We start from the raw sequence: 22,099 nt of genomic DNA on the forward strand, positions 1-22,099 counted from the left end.
TATCAACAACAACAACAACAACAGCAACAAAGTTATCTGCACGTGAAGTTGCACTATTGTATGGACTCCATGATGCAGTGCAGAGACACTTGCATTTACACTTCTGTTCAATGTGGTCACCTCACAAAGCGTCTCCGACCACATCGGACCTGTCAAACCATCTGTCCTCAGGTGTGTTTACACCTGTACTTACATGCTATCAGAAAACACATTTTAATGCCAGGTGTAAAGGGGGCCAAGATGTGGTGCGTGGCCCCCCTTTCCTCCCTCCCTGCTGTAGCGCAACACTGCCCCGCTGAGCTCACCTTGCGCACCGCATCAGCTGATCTCCCTGATCGCAGGGCGGCGTGTCATGCGCAGTTATATATAAAGGTGTGGTCCGCGTGCTCTTCCTTTCTCCCGTTGTGTAGCGTGGTCTGCGCATGTGTTTGCGCACTTTACCTGTTCATCTCCTCCTTTGCATGCGCAAAATGCGCATTTTGGTAACTTGTAACCTGTTGCTTAATGGTCTGGTGGTGGCTGTGGGGGCTCCGCTGGAGGCTCCTAAGGGTGCAGTCGTCTCGTACCCGGAACCCGGAAGGTAGGTCGGCGTTTTCTTGCCCGTCTGTCTGTCTGTCTGTCTGTCGATTGTTGCCATATGCTTTCTGCTGCAGTGGTTGAACCATAGCCTTAAAGTCTTCATCCTCCAGTTTCCAGTTGGTGGAGTGTGATGTAAGTGAGTGAGATTGTTAATTACTCAATTTACAAGTCATTTAATTTTCAATTAAATAACATGGATATATGCCTTTGTTTTGTCAGAGGCTCCGTACCCTGGATTTTATCTTTCCTGGTCCCAGTTGGAGCTCGGGCAAAATGTGAAAATCATTTTAAAAGGACTTTTGTTTTTCAATCTGCTGTTAATTTTGCTTTTGTATGTATTTTGTTGCAAATTGTAATGAGTTTGCTTAGTGTTTGTTAATTGCCGATTTGTTTGTTGACTTTTTTTTTTTATTATTGCAATTGAATATGTCCTCATTATTTCCTTTGAATATTACTTTATTTCATTTGAAGTTTGCTTTGTTTGCTTATTTTTGTTTGAACGTTTTGTAGTTCCATGTTAATATTTTTTGGTTTGGTGTCTCGTGGCATGACAGTTGATTTGTCTCTCTGTGCTGTAGGTCTTTTCCTCACAATCCTGTTTTTGGCTGGTGTGCAATGTGACGAGTCCCCTTTAAATTGTGTACTTTGAGATTGATTCCTTGTGTCCCTCCAAAACCTGAAGACTCTCGTCTCTGCCCAGTGGTATAAACCAACCTGTGACTCTCATTTCTAGAATCATGTGAATACATTCCCTGGGGTGATATTTCCACACTTATAAACATATATTTATATACAGTATATCCCTGTCTCGCATGCACAAAAAGAAAATGTGAACATTTTGAACTGCAGGTGGAGCAGTGGAGAAATCTGAAGATCATCCTGAGGCTGTGTTTGTGCTGCTTTATCCTCCACATGGGGGGTTTGTGGAATAGCTAGCAAACTGAAAATTATAGGCTGTTCTGTGCCAGTGTGGACATTTAAGAGACAATTACACATGCTGTAGTTTCATGTAGCCAATTTAAAAAGAAAATGGCAACTGTTGTTTATTGAACTGGCTGACCAGGATCTCTCATGTTTTCCTTTAAAATCAATTTTCAATTAGTTTTAGCTTTTCTTCATGCTTCTTCCTTTTAGGGGGTGACCACAGTGGATCATCTGCCTCTATTTTGCTCCTCTCCCTTTTGTCTTCTCTTACACCAACTGTCCTCCTGTCCTCCTTCACAACATCCACGATCCTCTTCTGCGGCTTCTTCTCTACCCTCTGTCCAACAGCTCCATTGCATTACATGTCATTTAGCAGACCCTCTTTTTTGCGACTTACAATAAGTGCATTTAAACATTTGGGTACAAATAAGAGCTAGAAGTAAGTAAGAGCTTCAAGTAAGCCAAACTATGAAGTGCTAGTCATAAGTGGGTTGTATAAGGTTGTTTTTTTTTTTTTTTTTGTCGCCGTCTTAGTCAAGGAAGAAATGTGTTTTTAGTCGGCGCCGGAAGATGTGCAGGCTTTCTGCTGTCCGGATGTTGATGGGGAGCTCGTTCCACCATTTGGGAGCTAGGACAGTGAACAGTCTCGAGTTCTGCGAATGCCTCTGCGATCCTCTCAGTGAGGGGGCAGCAAGCCGGTTTGCCGATGCAGAGCGGAGTGGGCGGGCTGGGGTGTAGGTTTTGAGCAAGTCCTGGATGTAGGCTGGACCGGATCCGTTTGTAGCATGGAACGCAAGACCTAGAGTCTTGAAGCGGATGCGAGCAGCTACAGGAAGCCAGTGAAGGGAGCGGAGGAGCGGTGTAGTGTGGGAGAATTTTGGTAAGTTGAAGACCAGTCGAGCTGCTGCATTCTGCAGGGAGACCAGCTAGGAGGGAGTTGCAGTTGTCCAAGCGTGAGATGACAAGAGCCTGGACCAGAACCTGTGCCGCCGTCTGGGTTAGAAGAGGCCGTATCATTCTGATGTTGTGCAACATGTATCTGCAAGATCGAGCTGTTGCAGCAATGTCCATCCATACAAGTTTAAAGCAATTTTCCAGTGGAGGACAGTGTTGCACATCACTGAAACAGGTTTAGGTGCATATACGCATGCCTTTTTTTTTCTCGGAGACGCGTTCAAACTCACCTGGAGTGGGAAAATCTCATGACGCGACACACACTAGTTTGTTTGTGTGTGTGTGTGTGGCAAAGTCACTGCAGTTTCATGCAGCTGTGCTGGGATGACTCCGCCCACATTGAGGAGGTACTATATTGTAATGGAAAACCAACCAAACTGTAGATTTGAGCCGTGCCGTGCAGAGACAGTACTATGTAGTGGAAAAGCGCCATTAGAGACTAGCACAAATTATGCCTCCTGCAAAACTTGATTTTAAATATGCTTTCTGTCTTTCTCCTTCATGCAGTTGGCTTTAACTGGTTTTACGTCTTCACAGATGCATCTGCTAAAGATGGGCACCTGTTAAGCGCAGTGCTCGCACTCATAGAGAGAACCAAATCAGTGCTGAGTAGTCCTGTGTCCATAATATTTTTAATTTTTTTACAAAATATGAAGATATTTTCATCACTTCAACAAAATACAAAATAATATTTTGTAATTGAAATACACTTATACTATGTGATGTATGTGACATTTTCAATGCCTTGGAATAATAAAGGTATAGTATGACGTCAAAATATCAGTCGTCTTTTTTTGTTTATCATCACAGTGTTTAAGAACTAAAATAAAAACTTGTTAAGTAATGTTCAAGAGCTTAAAGTGTACTCAAGTGTGTTAAAATGAATTATTATTATAACGTGTGTGGACGAATTCCACACTGTGTTGTGGATCTTGAAATGTTGGTGTAATGAAGTCAAACATTCAGTGCAAACAATCTAAAGCCTCATGAAACATTGCAAACATGTCTGGGTGGATAGCTCAATTGGTTACTGTGATTCTAGAAAGTCCTGTGATAGTGATTTCAGTTCTTGGATGAGAACAAGAAATTCAGAATAAGAGCATCAAAACAAATATAACGAAGACCTAAAGAAGAAGGCGGCTCACTTGGTAAGAACTCTGCTGTAAACTTCTGATGTGATAGGTTCAGTTTCAAAAAATCAACAAGACATTTAAAGTTCAACATCCAAAATGAAGATTGAAAGGGGATCCCAAACGCACCAGGAATTCATGGTGCGTTTAAAAACACGATAAAAACACCTAATAAATACACTGTTACATGTTGAGTTGTCGATCTTAAAATGTAGGTGTAATGAAGAGAGACTTTTCAAAACACTGACCAGGATGAGAAAGTTAAGCACGACAAGAAATGCAGCATGAGAACATCAGGAAAAATAGCTCAGTCTGTCAGAAGATGACTTGTATCTCTGAGATTATGGGTTCGAATCTCACAATGAATTGAATTTATTACAACTTTAAAACTTTACACAAAAACAGAAGTTAAACACCAAGAAAGTGTTATTGAGTGCTGTAGTATGGACATGGTTGTGAATCTCAACCTGCCGGACCAGAAGAACCTTGCTGTCGTGAAGCATGTGAGTAATAGGGTTGAGAGCAATGGCAAGGTCGTGGAACAGAACCTGCCAACTGCCCCATAGGGGACAACCTCTCAGTTGTTAAAGTCCGCCAACTGTGGGGTTGTCCCTTATGGGGCAGTTGGCAGGTTCTGTACAACGACCATGCCATTGCTCTCAACCTTATTACTGACATGCTTCTTCAAAGAGGTTTGGACTGTTTGCATTGAAAATAGGATTCTAAACTTCATCACACAACAGTTGAACCCACATGTTCTATTACACATGACAATATATAAAAGAAAACTCAAAAGAATCTCTAGAGTTGTTTAGCTCAGTGTGTTTGCCGTTGACTCATGGATTGGAAGACTGGGGTTCGATTCCTGGAGAGACCACTTGAATAAATTTTTAAACTTCAGAAGTCAAATATTCTATGAAGTCCAGAGATCGTGGGGAGATTTTTGAAAAAAGTTCAGAATCCTAAAAAATCTGACCTAGATGAAAAAGTTAAAATTACCAAGAAGTGTAGAGAGTCTGTCTCAGGACAAATAGCTCATGCTGTTGGCATTTGGCTTGAATGTCTGAGGTTGTTAGTTCAAATCTCACAAGAGTCTTCTTTTTTTAGGTCAAGATTCAATGTAAACAGTCAAAGCTCGCCGAAAACCTGATCAAGTGTAAGACCCGGTAGCTCAGTTGGTAAGAACGCTGTTGTCAAATTCTGAGTGTGTGGGTTCAAATCTTATAAAGAACAACACATTTTTAAGTTCAACATGCACAGTTAACATTGAAAGGAGACCAAAAGACCCACCTCTCTAACAAACTTGTGGCGTAGTGGCTTTGCTCTCAACCAAGATTGCGGTTGTTGTTCGGTTCATAGGGTTGTAGGTTCAGTACTGGCTTGGGTTACACAACGGCTGGGTTGTGTGAAAGGTTGATTGGTTACACAACGGCTGGGTTGTGCGGTTGATTGGTTACACAACGGCTGGGTTGTGCGAGTGGGCAGGGATGTGGGGACATGGCAATGTGGGCAATGGCTGGCTTGTGTACGCTGTGGTGGGGGTCAGATTCAATTGGGGGTATGTGAAGTTGGATTTGCTTGTAAAGGTGATTTTGTGTTTTTTTTTTTTGCCGAGCAGTGCGAGGGTTGCCAGGTTGGGTCCAACAGCGGCTGCTGGGTTGCGCACAGTGCAAGGGTTGCCAGGTTGGGTCCCACAGCGGCTGCTGGGTTGCACGCAGTGCGAGGGTTGCCAGGTTGGGTCCAACAGCGGCTGCTTGGTTGCACGCAATGTGAGGGTTGCCAGGTTGGGTCCAACAGCGGCTGCTGGGTTGCGCACAGTGTGAGGGTTGCCAGGTTGGGTCCCACAGCGGCTGCTGGGTTGTACGCAGTGCAAGGGTTGCCAGGTTGGGTCCAACAGCAGCTGCTGGGTTGCGCACAGTGCAAGGGTTGCCAGGTTGGGTTCCACAATGACAAGGTTGGGGGTTTCTTTTGGCAAAGGTTGTAGAACCAGACATGCTGGACCAGAACAACCCAGCAGTTGTAGAACCGAACTTGCCGGACTGGCACAAACCTGCACCACAAATCTGGTGGGTTTGGTTCCACAACCACGGCATTGTTTCAGTCCACAGCGTGGCAGTCCCTGGCTCCCCGGAAGTGGCTGAAATTTTGGCTGCACAGTGAAAAAATTCCTGTTCACTAAAATGAGGTTTTGGGTCCAGGTTCTGAGTAACTACTGCTTAAACAGGATCAGCACATGAATGTGAGCGTCACTTTTACATTGTTAACATATGAAAACTAGTTCTCATGCTTTGACTCGTCTCAGTTTAAGGTATAGTTCAAAGTATCACTGTTTAGGCAATAAAAATTTTTTTTAGCTCCTCCTCCTCCATGAAGTGCATAGGTTGTAAGACCTCCTACTCCTATTTCAATTGCAGATAAAGTTTGCTGTCCAATGTTTACTCTTCACAGTAAGGCATCGCTTGGTTTTTCTTTCTTATTTACTTGATCCTGATTTGAAACGTTACTTTCATTATGTAACCTAGCTTAATACTGAATTTTGTTTCCACAACAGTGTCAATACCTCATTCAATCATGCTTCTAAAACACCTGGACTGTCCCATTAACTGCAGCCATTTGTAGGTCATGGCACATGATGAGACAAAGTAGTAGCCAGTTTAAAATGTGGTCATTGCAGTAAATGAGTGAAGAAACGTGAGAAAAATATGTAAAAACCTTTTTATTTTTATCAGTCCATATCAACACAGACACATTTATATCATACCTGAAGTCCTACATACTATGACTTTTTTAGTGATTTTGGATAACATACTATACCATGACTTTTTTGGGTGATTTTGGGCGACATATTATATAGTCTAACGTTTTTTGGGTGATTTTGGATGACATACTATAGAGCAGGGGTCACCAACCTTTTTGAGACGGAGAGCTACCTGTAGAGAATAATATGGAGGGCTACCATATTAACATTTTATGCAATTTACCATTTAAATGATGAATAGTATGCATTCAATTGCATACACATTAATTCCTGTGTTTACTCCTAATGATTATCACAGTTTTTATAAACAATATAAAGGACATTTTACTCAGTGATCATATGGATACATGCACGTGAGGTGAAGTGAAATGAGCCCGCGGGTACCTCGTTGGTGACCACTGCTATAGAGCATGACTTTTTTGGGTGATTTTGGACGACATACTATACTATGACTTTTTTGGGTGATTTTGGTCGACATACTATATAGTATGACTTTTTTAGGTGATTTTGGACGACATACTACACCATGACTTTTTAAAGTGATTTTGGACGACATACTATACTATGACTTTTTTGGGTGATTTTGGACGACATACTATATAGTATGACTTTTTTGGGTGATTTTGGACGACATACTATACCATGACTTTTTAAAGTGATTTTGGACGACATACTATACTATGACTTTTTTGGGTGATTTTGGACGACATACTATATAGTATGACTTTTTTGGGTGATTTTGGACGACATACTACACCATGACTTTTTAAAGTGATTTTGGACGACATACTATACTATGACTTTTTTGGGTGATTTTGGACGACATACTATATAGTATGACTTTTTTGGGTGATTTTGGACGACATACTATACCATGACTTTTTAAAGTGATTTTGGACGACATACTATACTATGACTTTTTTGGGTGATTTTGGACGACATACTATATAGTATGACTTTTTTGGGTGATTTTGGACGACATACTATACCATGACTTTTTAAAGTGATTTTGGTCAACATACTATACTATGACTTTTTAAAGTTATTTTGGATAACATACTATATAGTATGACTTTTTTGGATGATTTTGGATAACATACTACACCATGACTTTTTAAAGTGATTTTGGTCGACATACTATACTATGACTTTTTAAAGTTATTTTGGATAACATACTATATAGTATGACTTTTTTGGATGATTTTGGATAACATACTACACCATGACTTTTTAAAGTGATTTTGGTCGACATACTATACTATGACTTTTTAAAGTTATTTTGGATAACATACTATATAGTATGACTTTTTTGGATGATTTTGGATAACATACTACACCATGACTTTTTAAAGTGATTTTGGTCGACATACTATGCTATGACTTTTTTGGGTGATTTTGGTCAACATACTACACCATGACTTTTTAAAATGATTTTGGATAACATACTATATAGTATGACTTTTTAAAGTGATTTTGGACGACATACTATACTATGACTTTTTAAAGTGATTTTGGTCGACACACTATACTATGACTTTTTAAAGTGATTTTGGATAACATACTATATAGTATGACTTTTTTGGATGATTTTGGATAACATACTACACCATGACTTTTTAAAGTGATTTTGGACGACATACTATACTATGACTTTTTTGGGTGATTTTGGTCGACATACTATACTATGACTTTTTTGGGTGATTTTGGACGACATACTATACTATGACTTTTTTGGGTGATTTTGGTCGACATACTATACTATGACTTTTTAAAGTGATTACGGACGACATACTATACTATGACTTTTTTGGGTGATTTTGGACGACATACTATACTATGACTTTTTTGGGTGATTTTGGTCGACATACTACACCATGACTTTTTAAAGTGATTTTGGATAACATACTATACCATGACTTTTTAAAGTTATTTTGGACGACATACTATACTATGACTTTTTAAAGTGATTTCGGACGACATACTATACTATGACTTTTTTGGGTGATTTTGGACAACATACTATACTATGACTTTTTAAAGTTATTTTGGACGACATACTATACTATGACCTTTTTGGGTGATTTTGGACGACATCCTATACTATGACTTTTTAAAGTTATTTTGGACGACATACTATACTATGACCTTTTTGGGTGATTTTGGACGACATCCTATACTATGACTTTTTAAAGTGATTTTGGATAACATACTACACCATGACTTTTTAAAGTGATTTTGGACGACATACTATACATGACTTTTTAAAGTGATTTTGGATAACATACTATACTATGACTTTTTTTGGGTGATTTTGGACGACATAATATACTATGACCTTTCTTTCCAGTGATTTTGGACCACATACTATATACTAAAACATTTTTAACAGTTTGTATTCGGACATTTTTGATGACATACAAAACTATGAAAAATGTTGACAGTTTATATTTTGACATTTTTGTTGACATACCACACTAAGACATTTTTGACAGTTGTTTACATAATATACTAGGACAGTTATGACAGTATGAAGACATTTTTGACAAATACTAAATTCGTTTTTGAAAACAGTGAGTTGTGACGGTTTCAGTGACAACACACACATGCATGGTTAGACGATGATCGTTCCATGTGGACTCGTGTCGTCACATTAGCAGAAGCAGTAGATGTAATCTGAGCACCTGTGATCGGATCAGTCGGGTCGGATGTTAACAGCAGGTGTGAACAGCGTTTCAACAGAAAATCTAAGAAATGTGTGGATCATTAAGGCTGCAGTTACCACATGTTTGTCCCCGATGTTCCTCGTCCTCTTCCTGCCTCTGACTCCGAAGGCTCCGACTGGTAAACACAAAGTGGAACCTTACAAATAGGTCCACACAAGAGGGGGAGGAGCGGAATGTACCAAGTCATGGTACATTCGGTGTAGCCTTGTGCAGGAGCAGCTCCACCTGTAATTAATCCATGTTCATGTCCAAATTGAACAAATAAAAAAATGGCAGCTGAATTTGTCGTCAGTTAAAAAACAGAGGGAAACCCACCACCGTAGGAAATGCTGCCATCTGCTGGATGGGGAAAAAACTCTCCCTCTTTCTTTACTTTCTTGATTAACTTGTTTTAAGCCACTCACAGTGTAGTACAGTATATTTTTTAATAACAATATTAATAACACTGCAAGCCTCCTTATTTCGAGGGGTGAAAAAAGACAGCACTGCACATCCACAGCTCGTCTGTGGCTGTTTATGTGCACTGTGTGTGTGTGTGTCGGTCGCTCTCTCTCCACAGTAAATACAGTTAGATGGATCTCACTTGTGTGGCAGAATTGTGCATTTCCTTCTTGTAAAGTATTTGGATTATGACAAATATTCAGTAGATTTGTCGCTAGTCGCTTTTTAAAACAAACGTTTTATGTACGCGGAAACAGCACCAAACTAAAACGGACATTATTTCCCTTTTATTTCTCCTGGCTCAGTTCATTCTGTCTCTGTTTCTGTTATTATATCTGTAATGTGTCTTTTCTGTGTAACTAAATGTACTACAGCGTTTTTGAGTAGTTTTATCTCCTGTAACAATGCCGTCTTTACAGGGGAACTTTTTGAAAACACCAAAGGAAAAGGATGGTTAACGTTTCGTGCCGTTTCCGTCTGGACGTGGTCTCAGTGTGTGCCAACCTTGACGGGAAAAGTTTCAGGAGAAGAATCTCTCTGATCTAAAATGTTGCGCGTGACTCTGAATCTTAAACGCAAGCTTGTTAGCACGTTAATGGTATTCATGAAAAAGTGTTAATTGTGCAGTGGGTGACACCTGTCCCTGCTCTGTGACTAGGAAAAGGCACCCACACCCGCTCCTCCTGCAGATGCCACTGTCTTTTTACCATCTGTGCACCTGACACATGCAGCAGCAGCAGCAGCAGGAGATTAATAACAACAGCAAGATAAGAAGAGAGACAGTAGAGATGAGAGGAAGATGTTGCTTCACATCTACATATCACGTGTTTCAGGCAGCAGTGTGAAATGGCCTGATGACCGTGCGTCCGCTTGTGACCATTTAAATGTAAATGAGTGTTTTGTTGACGCGAGAAAGAAAAATAAACGTTAAATGTTTTAATGAGACGCCGCTGGCAGTTCCACTGACGACGTCGAGGAGAAACTCTGCACATGAAGTCATTCCCCCTCCCCCCTGAAGATCAATTCTAAACCAATGTCAGGGAATTGACACTCACACACACACACACGGTTCTTATTTTGCAAAAGAGGAGAATATATTTGGCAAAGCTAATTAAGCCTTTTTGCGAGTACATGTGCTTGTGTGTGTGCAGCAGACTCAAGTGCCCTTGTGTGCTTTTATGGCGTCTGTGTGTGTGTGTGTGTGTGTGTGCGAGAGAGGACTGCGGGATGGAGATAAGAGCTTTGGCCTCAACTGGCTTTTGTCACTAATCCCAGACGGCAAAGAAGTGGCTGCCGATTCCGTGTAATTTCCTGATATCCCAGCTGTTTCTGACTCTCTGCCCTTGTGAGGACACCAGTCTCTGCTGCCGCTGCATGTCAATGAATCAGCAGAGACTCAGGGGAGCACAGGCGGGTGTGCGACTGCATTTTGGCGCCATTTTGGGGTGGATTATTCTTTTGACAAGTTCAATCTATGAAATTCATGAGAACACCTTTTAAACTGTAGGATAACACATAGATATTAGTTAGCAGATCCTCATATTTTTAGTCTTAATCTGAATTTCCAACACATTCTACTGAGAAAGTGGCTCAAGAAGGCTGAATTTAAGAGCGATGAGCTATACTCCCAATCCAGAATAAACCCTCGGTTAAAGCAACCTATGCTGGATTATACCCTGGGTATATTATGGCCTAGTCCGCTTTCACCCCAGGAGTATAAATTAGCCTCGGCCAGGCTTTACCCCTCTTGTGTAAAGAGGTTTGAATTGCATTTACACAAGAATGAGTTAATTGTTGTCAGCTATGTCGTGCGCTTTTAGCCTTGAAGCTAAGTTTTAGATTATATGAAATGATGCCATCCACCAAAAACTTATTCCAGGGAATATACATGTTCCTGCTCCTGTTTATAAATATTAGTGAGTGACTATACTGTATAAATACAATCAAAATCTCTAGACAAGAGGGGTGTTCTCTGGCCTGGCCAAACTATACCTGGGTTTATATATTCCGGGTTTTAACTTAATTTCCATTGCACGTCTTCTCTAGAAGAGGCTGATGTTTTGTCAGTGCTGAGGGAACCAAACGAGGTGTAACACACACTCACACACTGACACTGTCCAGAATAACAATGAGAGAGATGGAAGTTTAATATTGACAAGAGTCTCAGAAACATCACCCTTGAAAAAACCAAGTCCGACCGTAGAAAAACACATCTGTGCAAACACTAATAGACTTTTCTGACCCATCTCTCTGAAGACTGCACTCTCAATCCATGAAGGAAGAAGAAGAAGAAGAAGAAAGGGGGAAAATGTCCTCGAAATTCTGATTCATTTGTATAAATGAATAATTCAGTGCACCAAAATAATTTGGGTCCTCACAGTAAATTAAATTGCAAGGTTTTTTTTCTAAGCCTTTATTCTTCAGACATTCATAATTCATACATTCCAATTTCTGGCAATAATATTGCAAATGTGCGTAGACGATACGCCGCAACGCCGCAACGCAACACTTTGCCTTTCAGTGAAATTATTGAGTCAGTTTACACATTTGGTGAATAAGTAATGGGCAGCAGCTCTTCCCCCTCTTTCATTTTGCTCCTAACTAAACTCATCAAAACATTTAATATCATTTGTCATATTTGTTTCATTTTTCTGGCGCAAACACGGACGTTGTCGTGACCAGTGTGTGTTGTGGCGTCTTGACTTCAGGGAGATAAATTGCCTGTTGGTTGTTTTTTAACCGGTGATCACCACTCTGCTCATATTTGATGCAGTTTGTTGTCGTCGGGGGGGCTTTGAGAATCTTACCCCAGCACATTTCTCTTTGGAGTTCTGTTCGTTGCTTTGAAAACTCAAATATTAAACTGGGCCGACTGCCAGCCGCCCTCTCTGAGACAAAACTGCTCTTTAAACCAAAGTGACCCCACCGTGTAACAGTGTTCATAAAGGAAAATAAACAACTTACACACACACACACACACTGGCCTACAGACCCATAGGGAAGGACATGAGTTGGCAGATTTCTCAATCAATCAACATCTTAATAGATGACTCATGTGAGCGGAAGGCTCCTGAGCGCTCGATAATCCAATGAGCATAATCTGATGTAGTGTGAATGTGTTGTGAAGTTGAGGTTATGCTTTCCCAAATCATCCACTTGGCCACAGACAATCGATCGCTCACTCTCTTTAAAGGAGTGATGAAAGTGGAAGAGGAGGAGTGAAAGAACGCGAGAGTAGGACACTGCCTGTAATCTGAGTCATTTGACTGGGATCCTTAAAACTGATGTCAGTGACGAGCTTTTAAAATGAGTTCGTTTTTATTAGTTTTTGTAAATGCTTAGTTTTATTTTAGTTTTGGTGTTAGTTTTAGTTTTTTGTGATATGGAGTATTTGCAAGATTTAAAAAGTATTGTGTCATAAAAACCCAACTTTTTAACCCTTTAGTGCTCTCACAGGTGCACCCTTTGGTAAACTGCAGCGGTGATAATACACAACTCCTTATATTATACAAAATAAATACACTTCATATGAAACCACAAGGATTATGTGTGAAATACATTTACAAAGACGAAAACGAAGCACATTTTCGCTACAATTTTAGTTAGTTTTATAAACACACCATTCAGTTTCAGTTAGTTATTGTTTTTTTTATTTCAGCGAACAAAAAGGTTGTTTTTTCCATTTATTTTTTGTTATTTCATTTGTTTTCATTAACTATAATGACCTTGGTCAGTGATGCTGTCTTTTGATGAACTTCCTGTCCGTCACTCTTAGCATTCCCCCCTCTCTGTGTCACCTCCTGAACACACCTGGTGAAGCGGCATTTATTTATTTATTTAGACAGAAAAGTATTTCATGGAGAGCAGCTTTTTTAATATGTCATTTATTTTCTTCTTCTTTTCTTTTTCTCTTCATTTCTGTATTATGTTGTGCAAAGAACTTGTTTAGTAGTAATAGGGAAGCCTTGTACTATTTGCACTGATCTTTCTGCTGATTCCTTATTTCTATCCAAGGCACAGGACCATTTCAATCATCCACTTAAACCATCTCTGATATAACATTAGAGTGAGGAAGGAGACTTCAAACGAGACAGCAATTCTTTTTTTATTACTTTGACCGAGAGAGTCCTAATGGTAGAAAGTTATATACTGTACGTTTAAATCTCTGCAGGTTGTCTTTTCACCTCACTGTCTGTCCATTGACTGATTATTTTACTGTTTGTCAGCTGTCGCCTCCATCACTTGTAACACTGACGGCTGAAGACTTGAGAGATGTCCATCCTCAGTTGGGGGGGGATGAATGACACTCTGTTATTTTGAGGCGATGCTCAAGCTCTCAGCCCATCTGGCCCAAGCAAGCCTGTCACAAGGAACACATCACGCTAATGAAATGGCACCAGCCCAGTGCTATCTGTCATAAGCAATCTGCATCTACTTAGGGACTGAACGGAAATGAGGAAGAGAGATATAAAAAAAAAAGACAGAGGAAGATGGAGAGACGGTCTGTGTCCCTCGAGCAGCTACCGTGTGTTTTTGTTTTTGTGTGTGCCTTCGTGACCTAGTTCTTCCTCTCAGCACAGTATCAACAAATATTGATTCATTGTAACTTATTTATAAAAGAGGAATTTGTCACCGAACCTTCATTTTCTTTATTTATTTATCCTTATCCTTTTTGTGTATTTGTTTCCTCTCGGTCTTGGTGCCCGGGATAACTGGGTTACATTTCAGCCCTTTGACAAACACACGCAAGAAAAAGAAAATTGAGCTCGACTGAGAGAAAAAATACTTTATTATCTGTAACGGTGATCTCTTTTCCATATAGCCGCAAATCAATCTTAATAAGCGTGACATATCGCAGAATTATTGTCTTGCACGTCATTAAAAATATATTTAAACAGGTCTCACTAGTACGCTTAAGACAGAAGGGACCTATTTTATTGTAGATTTTCCTTTTATGATTGTCACACTGAGTTGAGATGTTGCTATCATTAAAGCTCTTTTAGTCCTTAAGAAAATAAATAAACAGCAAATTGCAGGAAAATGTACTTTTTGTAAAAAAAAAATGCAGGTTGATTAATACATATACTACATACTATAATATTTTACTTTTGTGAAATAGTATAACCTACATTAGGTGGTGTATGTGACCTTTTCTACACCTTGTTACAATAAAGGTATAGGATGATGTCAAAATATCAAAAATGTCTTTCTTTTGTTTGTGTTTAGAGCTAAAATATACTCATAGTGAGGTGAAAGGGCTCCATAAATTATGAATTTCACACCAAAAAGAGAGTGCTATGTAGCTCTGTAAGAATAAGACTTGTATATCTGAGGTTGTGAGTTCAAATCTCATTCTGATGTTTTCTTAAGTTCAAAATTCAATGTAAACAGTCAAAAGCTCAGAGAAAACCTTGATAACTGTAGGAGCAGAGAGCTCAGTTGATAACAACACTGTTGTGAAGTTCTGATGTCACAGGTTCAGTTCTTATAAAGAACAAGTCATTTTCAAACTTCACTTTGGATGTTGAACTTTAAAATGTATTGTTTTTGGGAAAAAAACAAATGTAACCATTGCCTTACTTTGGACAATTTTTGTTGACATACTATGACAGACAGACAGACAGATCTATATCTAGATCTATCAGATGCTATACTGGGACATTTTTGACATTTGGGTTTGACATATTATATTTGGACATTTTTTGACAGCACACTAGGACATGTTTGACAGTAGGAAGACATTTTATGGGTGACACACTACACTATGACATTTTTGACAGTTTATATTTGGACAGTTTTTTGTTGACATACTCTTTATATAATGATATATTTGATACCAGGTCCGTTGTCTCATTGAAGACACATGGTGCATGGTTAGACGGTGATGTGTGTTTACATGCAGCGCAGTGACGTCACAGCAGCAGCAGGTGTAATCTGAACACCTGTAATTGGGTCATGGAAAGTATACCATTGCCTTCAAATCAGTGTAGTTTTGTACAGGAGCAGCTCCCCCTGTCATTAATTAATTAATGTTTATGTCCTTATTGAACAAATAAAAAATGCCAGCTGAAAAATAAATTGTACTCAGATAAAAAAAAAACCCCACCTCCTTAGGAAATGCTGCCATCTGCTGGACGTACTTTCCACCTCCATCTTTTAGAAGCTGCTGGAAGGATCCAGTTTTAGTTCTGATCTTAAAAATATCAACATGGATAATTAAGTCAGTGTTGAAATTCCATATGTTGTGTGTAAAATTATATTATATAATATTATATTATAATTATATTATATGTAATATTGTACATTTCACAGTTAAAAAAATAAAGCACCCCTTTGTTTCCAATATTTGACTGTAGTTAGTCTCATTGTTTTGTTTTAAATGAAGACGGTGTTTGTTGCACCGTCTCCATCCATGAGAAGTTGGGCCGGGGCAAAAGTATTTGTGGTCATTTGTCACAAAGTCGTGAATCACAAAGTTATTTTGGGGTTGTTTTTTTCTTCCTGGTGCTGCAGCCTTGAGGTTAGACGCTGTGTGAGTTAGAGAGGTTACATAATCTGGCGAGCTGTACAGTATTTATGTGACATGACAACATGTCAAAAAGTCTGCTTGGCTGCACTAATAAACAGGTTACAGAGGCAAGTCTGCCATCTGATGGATGAAAAAGAAATTGCAGGCTGTCACCTTTCTTTTGCTATTATCATCAGTTGCTGCTTTTGTCCCTCATCCATCAGTCCTGGTTTTCCAGATACTGTCCAATTGCACAAGGACAGTTTAGATTATTTTCATTGTGTGTTACATTGTATAACAACAATAAAGAAAAACTGAAGGGAAAAGGTATTTTATAACACTGTCATTCTCCTTCATACAGTGTTTCCTCCACCGAAGACACAATCAAGTCCCATAAGAAACATGATTTAATCTCGATGAGGTCGGACCACTGAGTAATCTTTGCTTTGTTGTGATTCATTTGTTATATGCTGCTTTGCGATGGATTGTCATGCTCCTGTGACCATTGCCTGTCCTCTACAGTACACTGGCAGTGGTGCAATCGACCTGCTTCACCAACAGGCAAGAGTGTTAACAATGCAGTTCACAATTTAACCCCAGCTGAAGACTTTTAGTCAGCTATGGCATTGCTTTAATCCTTTCTTGCCCTAAATGTCCTTGTTTTTCAAGCTGGAGGAGCTGGAAGCACATTATCAGCTTGAGGGGAGGGGGAAACGCAGCTTTGTGGCCTCACAGCACTAACACGTTGGCACAGCTTTGATAATGAAAGCATTAATCTTGGATACAAATACTGCATTAGTGATGGGGGAAAAGAGGCTGAATTCTAAATTTGTATAAAAGGACAAAAAAAAAAAAAAACACGTCCTGACATCATATTCTAATTTAGTCACTTTCACTGCTCACTTGTGCAAATTTGCCCTCAGATGTTTTTAGCCGCAGGTCATTCACACTGACATTGAAGAACAGAGTAGAGGAAGAAACATGACCTTGTGTTTGCATCAAAAAAACGTTTTTACTTTGTTTTTGTTCATAAAAACGAGGCAAGCACATTTTGACATGTGGCATATTTCTAAATGTCACACATTCAATCAGATTTCTTCATAACTGAATACTTTATTCTCAGGTGTATTCATCAGATTGTCTATAGGTTGTACTGAGAAAAAAAGGATATAAGACACATTCTTATAGCCTCTGTAAACACGTTTTATTATAGTCAAATGAATAAAGAATAAAGAATAACATGGAAGGAAAGTATGTTGCTGTTGTTGTTGTTATTGTTACCTGCGCTGCTTACCCATTAGAAACTACGGTCTCTTGCTGTGGACAAACAGAACAACATCATCTCAGGTCGTGAGTGATTTCTGACGCGTGACGTCACAGTCAGCTGTTGACTGATCGTTGGAAGCAAACGGTTGATTCACAAGCTGCTTTCGTTCGCTCCATCGCAATGAGAGGTCGCTGTTTTTTCGTCCTTTCTTTCTCTTTGTTCGTAACTAATAACTTAGTTAGTTAGTTAGTTAGTTAGATAGTAATTTAGTAAGTGAGTAGTTTCTCCGGTTGGGTCGTTAGTGGACGTTGATCGTCGTTATGGTGAGTTTGTTGTCACTGGAATGATGCACTTAGTTTGCATCACTTTAAAAAAAAAAATCATATATATATATTTTTAACATGGATTGTTAGATATTTTTGTATTTAATGTCTTGCACCTGCTTAAAATGCTGGTTTCATTTTGTACCAAATTATTTGAAATGTTACTTAGTTTGGTTTCTGTTGGTAACAAATGTGTGCAGATCATTCACTTTATTTTGTCATATCCATTTGATACTTTTGAATATGTAAACAAGACATTTGAATGCATCATCTCTGACGCTGGGGAGCTACAGTCTGATGTTTAACTTTACTTTTCAGGATAACCATAATTTAAACAGCTAAACAATGCTTACTGACACTTTCCAACGTGTATTTTACCTTGAAACCTTTTAAATTCAAGCAAATTCCTCTTGACTTGCTTATTATACAGTGGCTACATGCTGTATATTTTTGAAATACAGTTCTTTGAATCTTTATAGTGTTTATTATAGTGTTTATAATGTCTAATATTTGGGGGACAGAATTACAACAGACCCATATATGCAATCTAGTTATGTTTTACTGTTCATGTTTAACTTTGTTTTCCAAAGGCACCACAAAAAGTGATTTTTAAGTGTTAATTTTCCATATTGACCACTTAATTGTCCCTGTTTCCTTGTGTTGAAGATGAATGCGTCTAACAGCAGCCCCAGGAGCAAAGAAAATATTCTCCCTGTGATTAAAGTCCATGCAGCCCGGGAGCGGACGGTGCTCGGTGTCTTGTCAGAAAATCAGCAGGTACAGTATGGGACTGAGAGTCATAAGGAGAATAAATCAAGGCTATTTCCCTTTTCAGTTTACAGGTAATTTTGTCATTCTTCATCACAGGGAGGCCAGTTTTCCCGGCACAGTTCAGTCTCGGGCAGCTCCCATCACGCCAACGTCGTCTACACCTCCAGCTCCACCTTGGACATCTATGCCGATGAGTCGCGTGAAGTCGTTCTCACAGCTTCGGGTCAGGAAGTGGTGTCGGACGGCTACGACCCTGTCCTGCAAAGGGAAGCCTTGAGCCTCATCTGGGAGTCCATTTCAAGTGAGTGTGCCCTTCACAAAAAAAAAAAACATCTATCTATCAAGACCTTGTTTTTCATGATAATCATTCAATCCATTACAGGCCCATACCAGGAATCCTCTCAGCAATCTGACATCGACGACTCCATCTCAGTGGAGGTGCTGGGTGTGTGTGAGTATGCAGAGGACGTCCACAAACACCTGAGGGAGAGTGAGGTGAGGATTCACTCAAGCACTGAGTGCATTTAATCCTGTGTCATGTTACTGTGTGCAGTGGCGCTGCTTGCCAACAGGCAAGGCAGGCAAATGCTTGGGGCCCCAGGGCAGAAGGGGGCCCCTGAGTGCTGACCAACTTTGAATCAATGTGGAGGGTTGGAATTACGGGGGTAGGCACTAATAATGTCTGCATAAAGAAAGAAGAAAAAAGAGGAAGAGAAGAAAAGAAAGAAAGACAATTTGTTTTTGTGTCAGATTATTTATCATATGAGGGTAAACACTGGTTGAAGGGGCCCCCTGTGAATTTTCGCCTAGGGCCCCGAGAGACTCTAGAATCGCCTATGACTGTGTGTGACTTATTTGTTTCTGATGCCAGGTGAAGTTCAGGCCCATGTCGGGCTACTTGGAGAAACACCCAGAGATCACCAGCGGCATGCGGGTCGTCCTGGTGGACTGGATGGCGGAGGTGGCTCACGAGTACCACCTTTCTTCCGAAACCCTGCATCTCGCCGTCAGTGCCCTGGATCGCTTTCTGTCCTGCACGTCACACGTGAAACGGAGCAAGCTGCAGCTGGTCGGCACAGCGGCGTTGCTGATCGCTTCGTGAGTGCAAATTTAGATATTGAGTTTTGAAACTGTGAAAGTGTGTGCTGTGGTTGTATAAATGCTCTATTTTACCATAATGTCACACTATTAAAGCCATTAAGTATATAACTGTATATAATATATATATACTGTATATATACTGTATATAATAAATCTAATTCCTGTATAAATATTGTGTCATAAATGTATAAACGTACATTTTATATACAGTGCTTAACAAATTATTTAGACCATCTGTCGTAAAAATTTGGAAATCTTTGAAAAACTTGTTTCAAACTAAACTAAAAACCCAAATTTGTGCTTTTGGGCTTCTCTGAGAAGTCAGAAATTAATCAAGCATAACATTCAACCACTAAAACTTACTTTTCTGTTCAGGAATGCAAGTAAATAACCATAATTTGACATTTTAACCAAGAAATAATAATGTGCTTTACTATTTTTTTTTTAAGTTTTTAAAAATAATAATTATATTTTAGCATTAAAAATCATTTCGGTTAAAGAGCTGGAGTATTAACCATTACAGATCATTATCAATGCTGTTAATTTAGAGCAGCTGTGGCTTTGGGTGATGGTGTAATACATTTGTTAAGCACTGTATATATAATCTTCACAATAAAACACAAAAATACAGGATTTAATACAAAATGAGGCCTGTGAAATGATAATAATATAATTTATTATGACATAAACAGCTGTGAATTGTGAAAATAGCCACCGTATAGAGCAGCATAAGGTCGATTGTCCTCGTGACCTTTCACCTTTTGTAGAAAATACGAGGAGATCTGCCCTCCCGACGTGAACGAGTTCATCTACACCACAGACAGCACCTACACTAAGAAGCAGCTGCTTCAAATGGAGCACATACTCCTGAGGATATTGGCGTTCAGGGTGGCGGCACCCACCACGCGACAGTTCCTTCGTCTCTACACATCCATCCAGTCCGTGTGTGCCGCCACGGAGAGTCTGGCCCTGGTGAGTCAGTTTTGGGGTTTGTGCTTGCTGCCTTTGAACGAGGAGGCTCTGAATTGACCTTGATCAACTTTTAATGTTCCCTGCCTCTAGTATGTCGCTGACTTAAGCCTGCTGGAAATAGAACCATTCCTACACTACACTCCATCAATAGTCGCAGCTGGAGTCTACTGCCTTGCCTCGTACACTGTCCACAGATCTCTCTGGGTGAGTATGTAAGGGTCTATCTGTGTACAGATTTCTTTTCTTCTCTTTTCATCATCATTGATATTATTATTATTTTAGCCAGATTCCTTATCTGCCTTTACTGGCTATACCCTGGCTGAAATTGAGCCCTGCCTCAGTGACCTCCACAAGCTGTACATCAGTGCAGAGAGTTTCCCTCATCAGGCCATCAGGGAGAAGTATATGAGTTCAAGGTAAGATATGATGTCATTATAATTAATGTTGTTGTAGCTACATTAATTCATACTGATGTCTTTATTAGTTTATCTTTCTTTTACGGTCGTCAAAAGTTTTGCACTCTTTGGACACCATTGACACCGTGAAAGCTGTAAAATAAAAACAAAAGGTAGATGTACAAAGTTCACTTGTTTTTATCACAACGAACAATATAAACATATCCAAGGTTCGTTACTATTTACAACAAAACGTGCCACGTGCCTCTTGAACTAACCAACCAAAGAATGTTTCATCAGATTGCCTATAAGTTGTGCTGAAAACAAGGATATAAGACACTTATAGCCTCTGTATATACTGTACGTTTTAACATAATGGAATGTAATGGAAATACTGTGTTGTAAGGGTTAACTCAAGTGCACAAACTCTGTGACAATAAACACAAATTTCACAACATTTGAAAAAAATATTACGTATTCAAGACATTTTTTAATATTTACCACTCTTAAACATCACATTTATCACATTTTAACTACCTTAACCTGACACCTGTCTCTTTTAACAGTTGCAATGCTGTACATGTTATTAATAATTCATTATTATTATCAATAATAATAATAATAATAATAATAACAATAATGCTAATAATAATAATAATAACAATAATAATAATAATGATAACAACAACAATAATAATGATAATAATTAGTATGCAGTATGACTGTCCTTCGTGCTAGTCATAATCTTCCATTTTTGTCTTTCAATGCACAGGTACTGCTGTGCGTCAAAGATTGCTCCACCTGCTGTTTTGCCACAGCTCCACCCTTCTTCTGACACATCTGCCACAGCAGAATTCCGCTGAAAAGAAAACAAACAAAGCAAATTCCACTGCCTGTCATAGTCATAGATGTTTCCAGACACTTTTTTTTTCATACATTTATGCACAACACAGTGATTTCTTTAAAAATGAAGACTAATAATACCTGTGATAGTGTGATATGATGTATAATAATCATATAATATAAATCAATTTAAAACATTGTGCCTTTTTATTTTATTTTTTTATCTTCCTTGTGGGTCTCCGTGTAATGTACATGTACTACTTAATAAAGATTTTAATTATTTGAAATGCAGCTTATTGATTTTATTTTGAAAGTCCCTCAAACCTTGGTTTTATCTCACAGGCACAAGTAGGTCGAGCTGCACCCCGGGGGACGACACGCCCCCTTTTCAGGGCAGATCGGCACACCCA

General features: G+C 39.3%; 1 protein-coding gene across 3 annotated transcripts; it reads left to right on the forward strand.

Moving 5' to 3' along the window:
* Positions 1-381: 381 nt before the first annotated feature.
* ccna1 (cyclin A1) lies at positions 382-21,980 on the forward strand. 3 transcript variants are annotated; one of them, XM_058627826.1, is made up of 9 exons: positions 382-580; positions 18,274-18,384; positions 18,475-18,679; positions 18,761-18,873; positions 19,250-19,476; positions 20,247-20,451; positions 20,542-20,655; positions 20,734-20,867; positions 21,619-21,980. In XM_058627826.1, the coding sequence occupies exons 2-9, from the start codon at positions 18,274-18,276 to the stop codon at positions 21,707-21,709; spliced, it is 1,200 nt and encodes a 399-aa protein (XP_058483809.1). In that variant the 5' UTR covers positions 382-580; the 3' UTR covers positions 21,710-21,980. The 3 variants fall into 3 exon arrangements, with proteins under 3 accessions (XP_058483809.1, XP_058483810.1, XP_058483808.1); XM_058627827.1 differs by lacking the exon at positions 382-580 and adding an exon at positions 17,115-17,607 and having other exon boundaries at positions 20,738-20,867; XM_058627825.1 differs by lacking the exon at positions 382-580 and adding an exon at positions 17,118-17,607.
* The last annotated feature ends 119 nt before the right edge of the window (positions 21,981-22,099 follow it).

Source organism: Solea solea, chromosome 4 (genome assembly GCF_958295425.1).
Source record: "Solea solea chromosome 4, fSolSol10.1, whole genome shotgun sequence".
NCBI lineage: Eukaryota > Metazoa > Chordata > Actinopteri > Pleuronectiformes > Soleidae > Solea > Solea solea.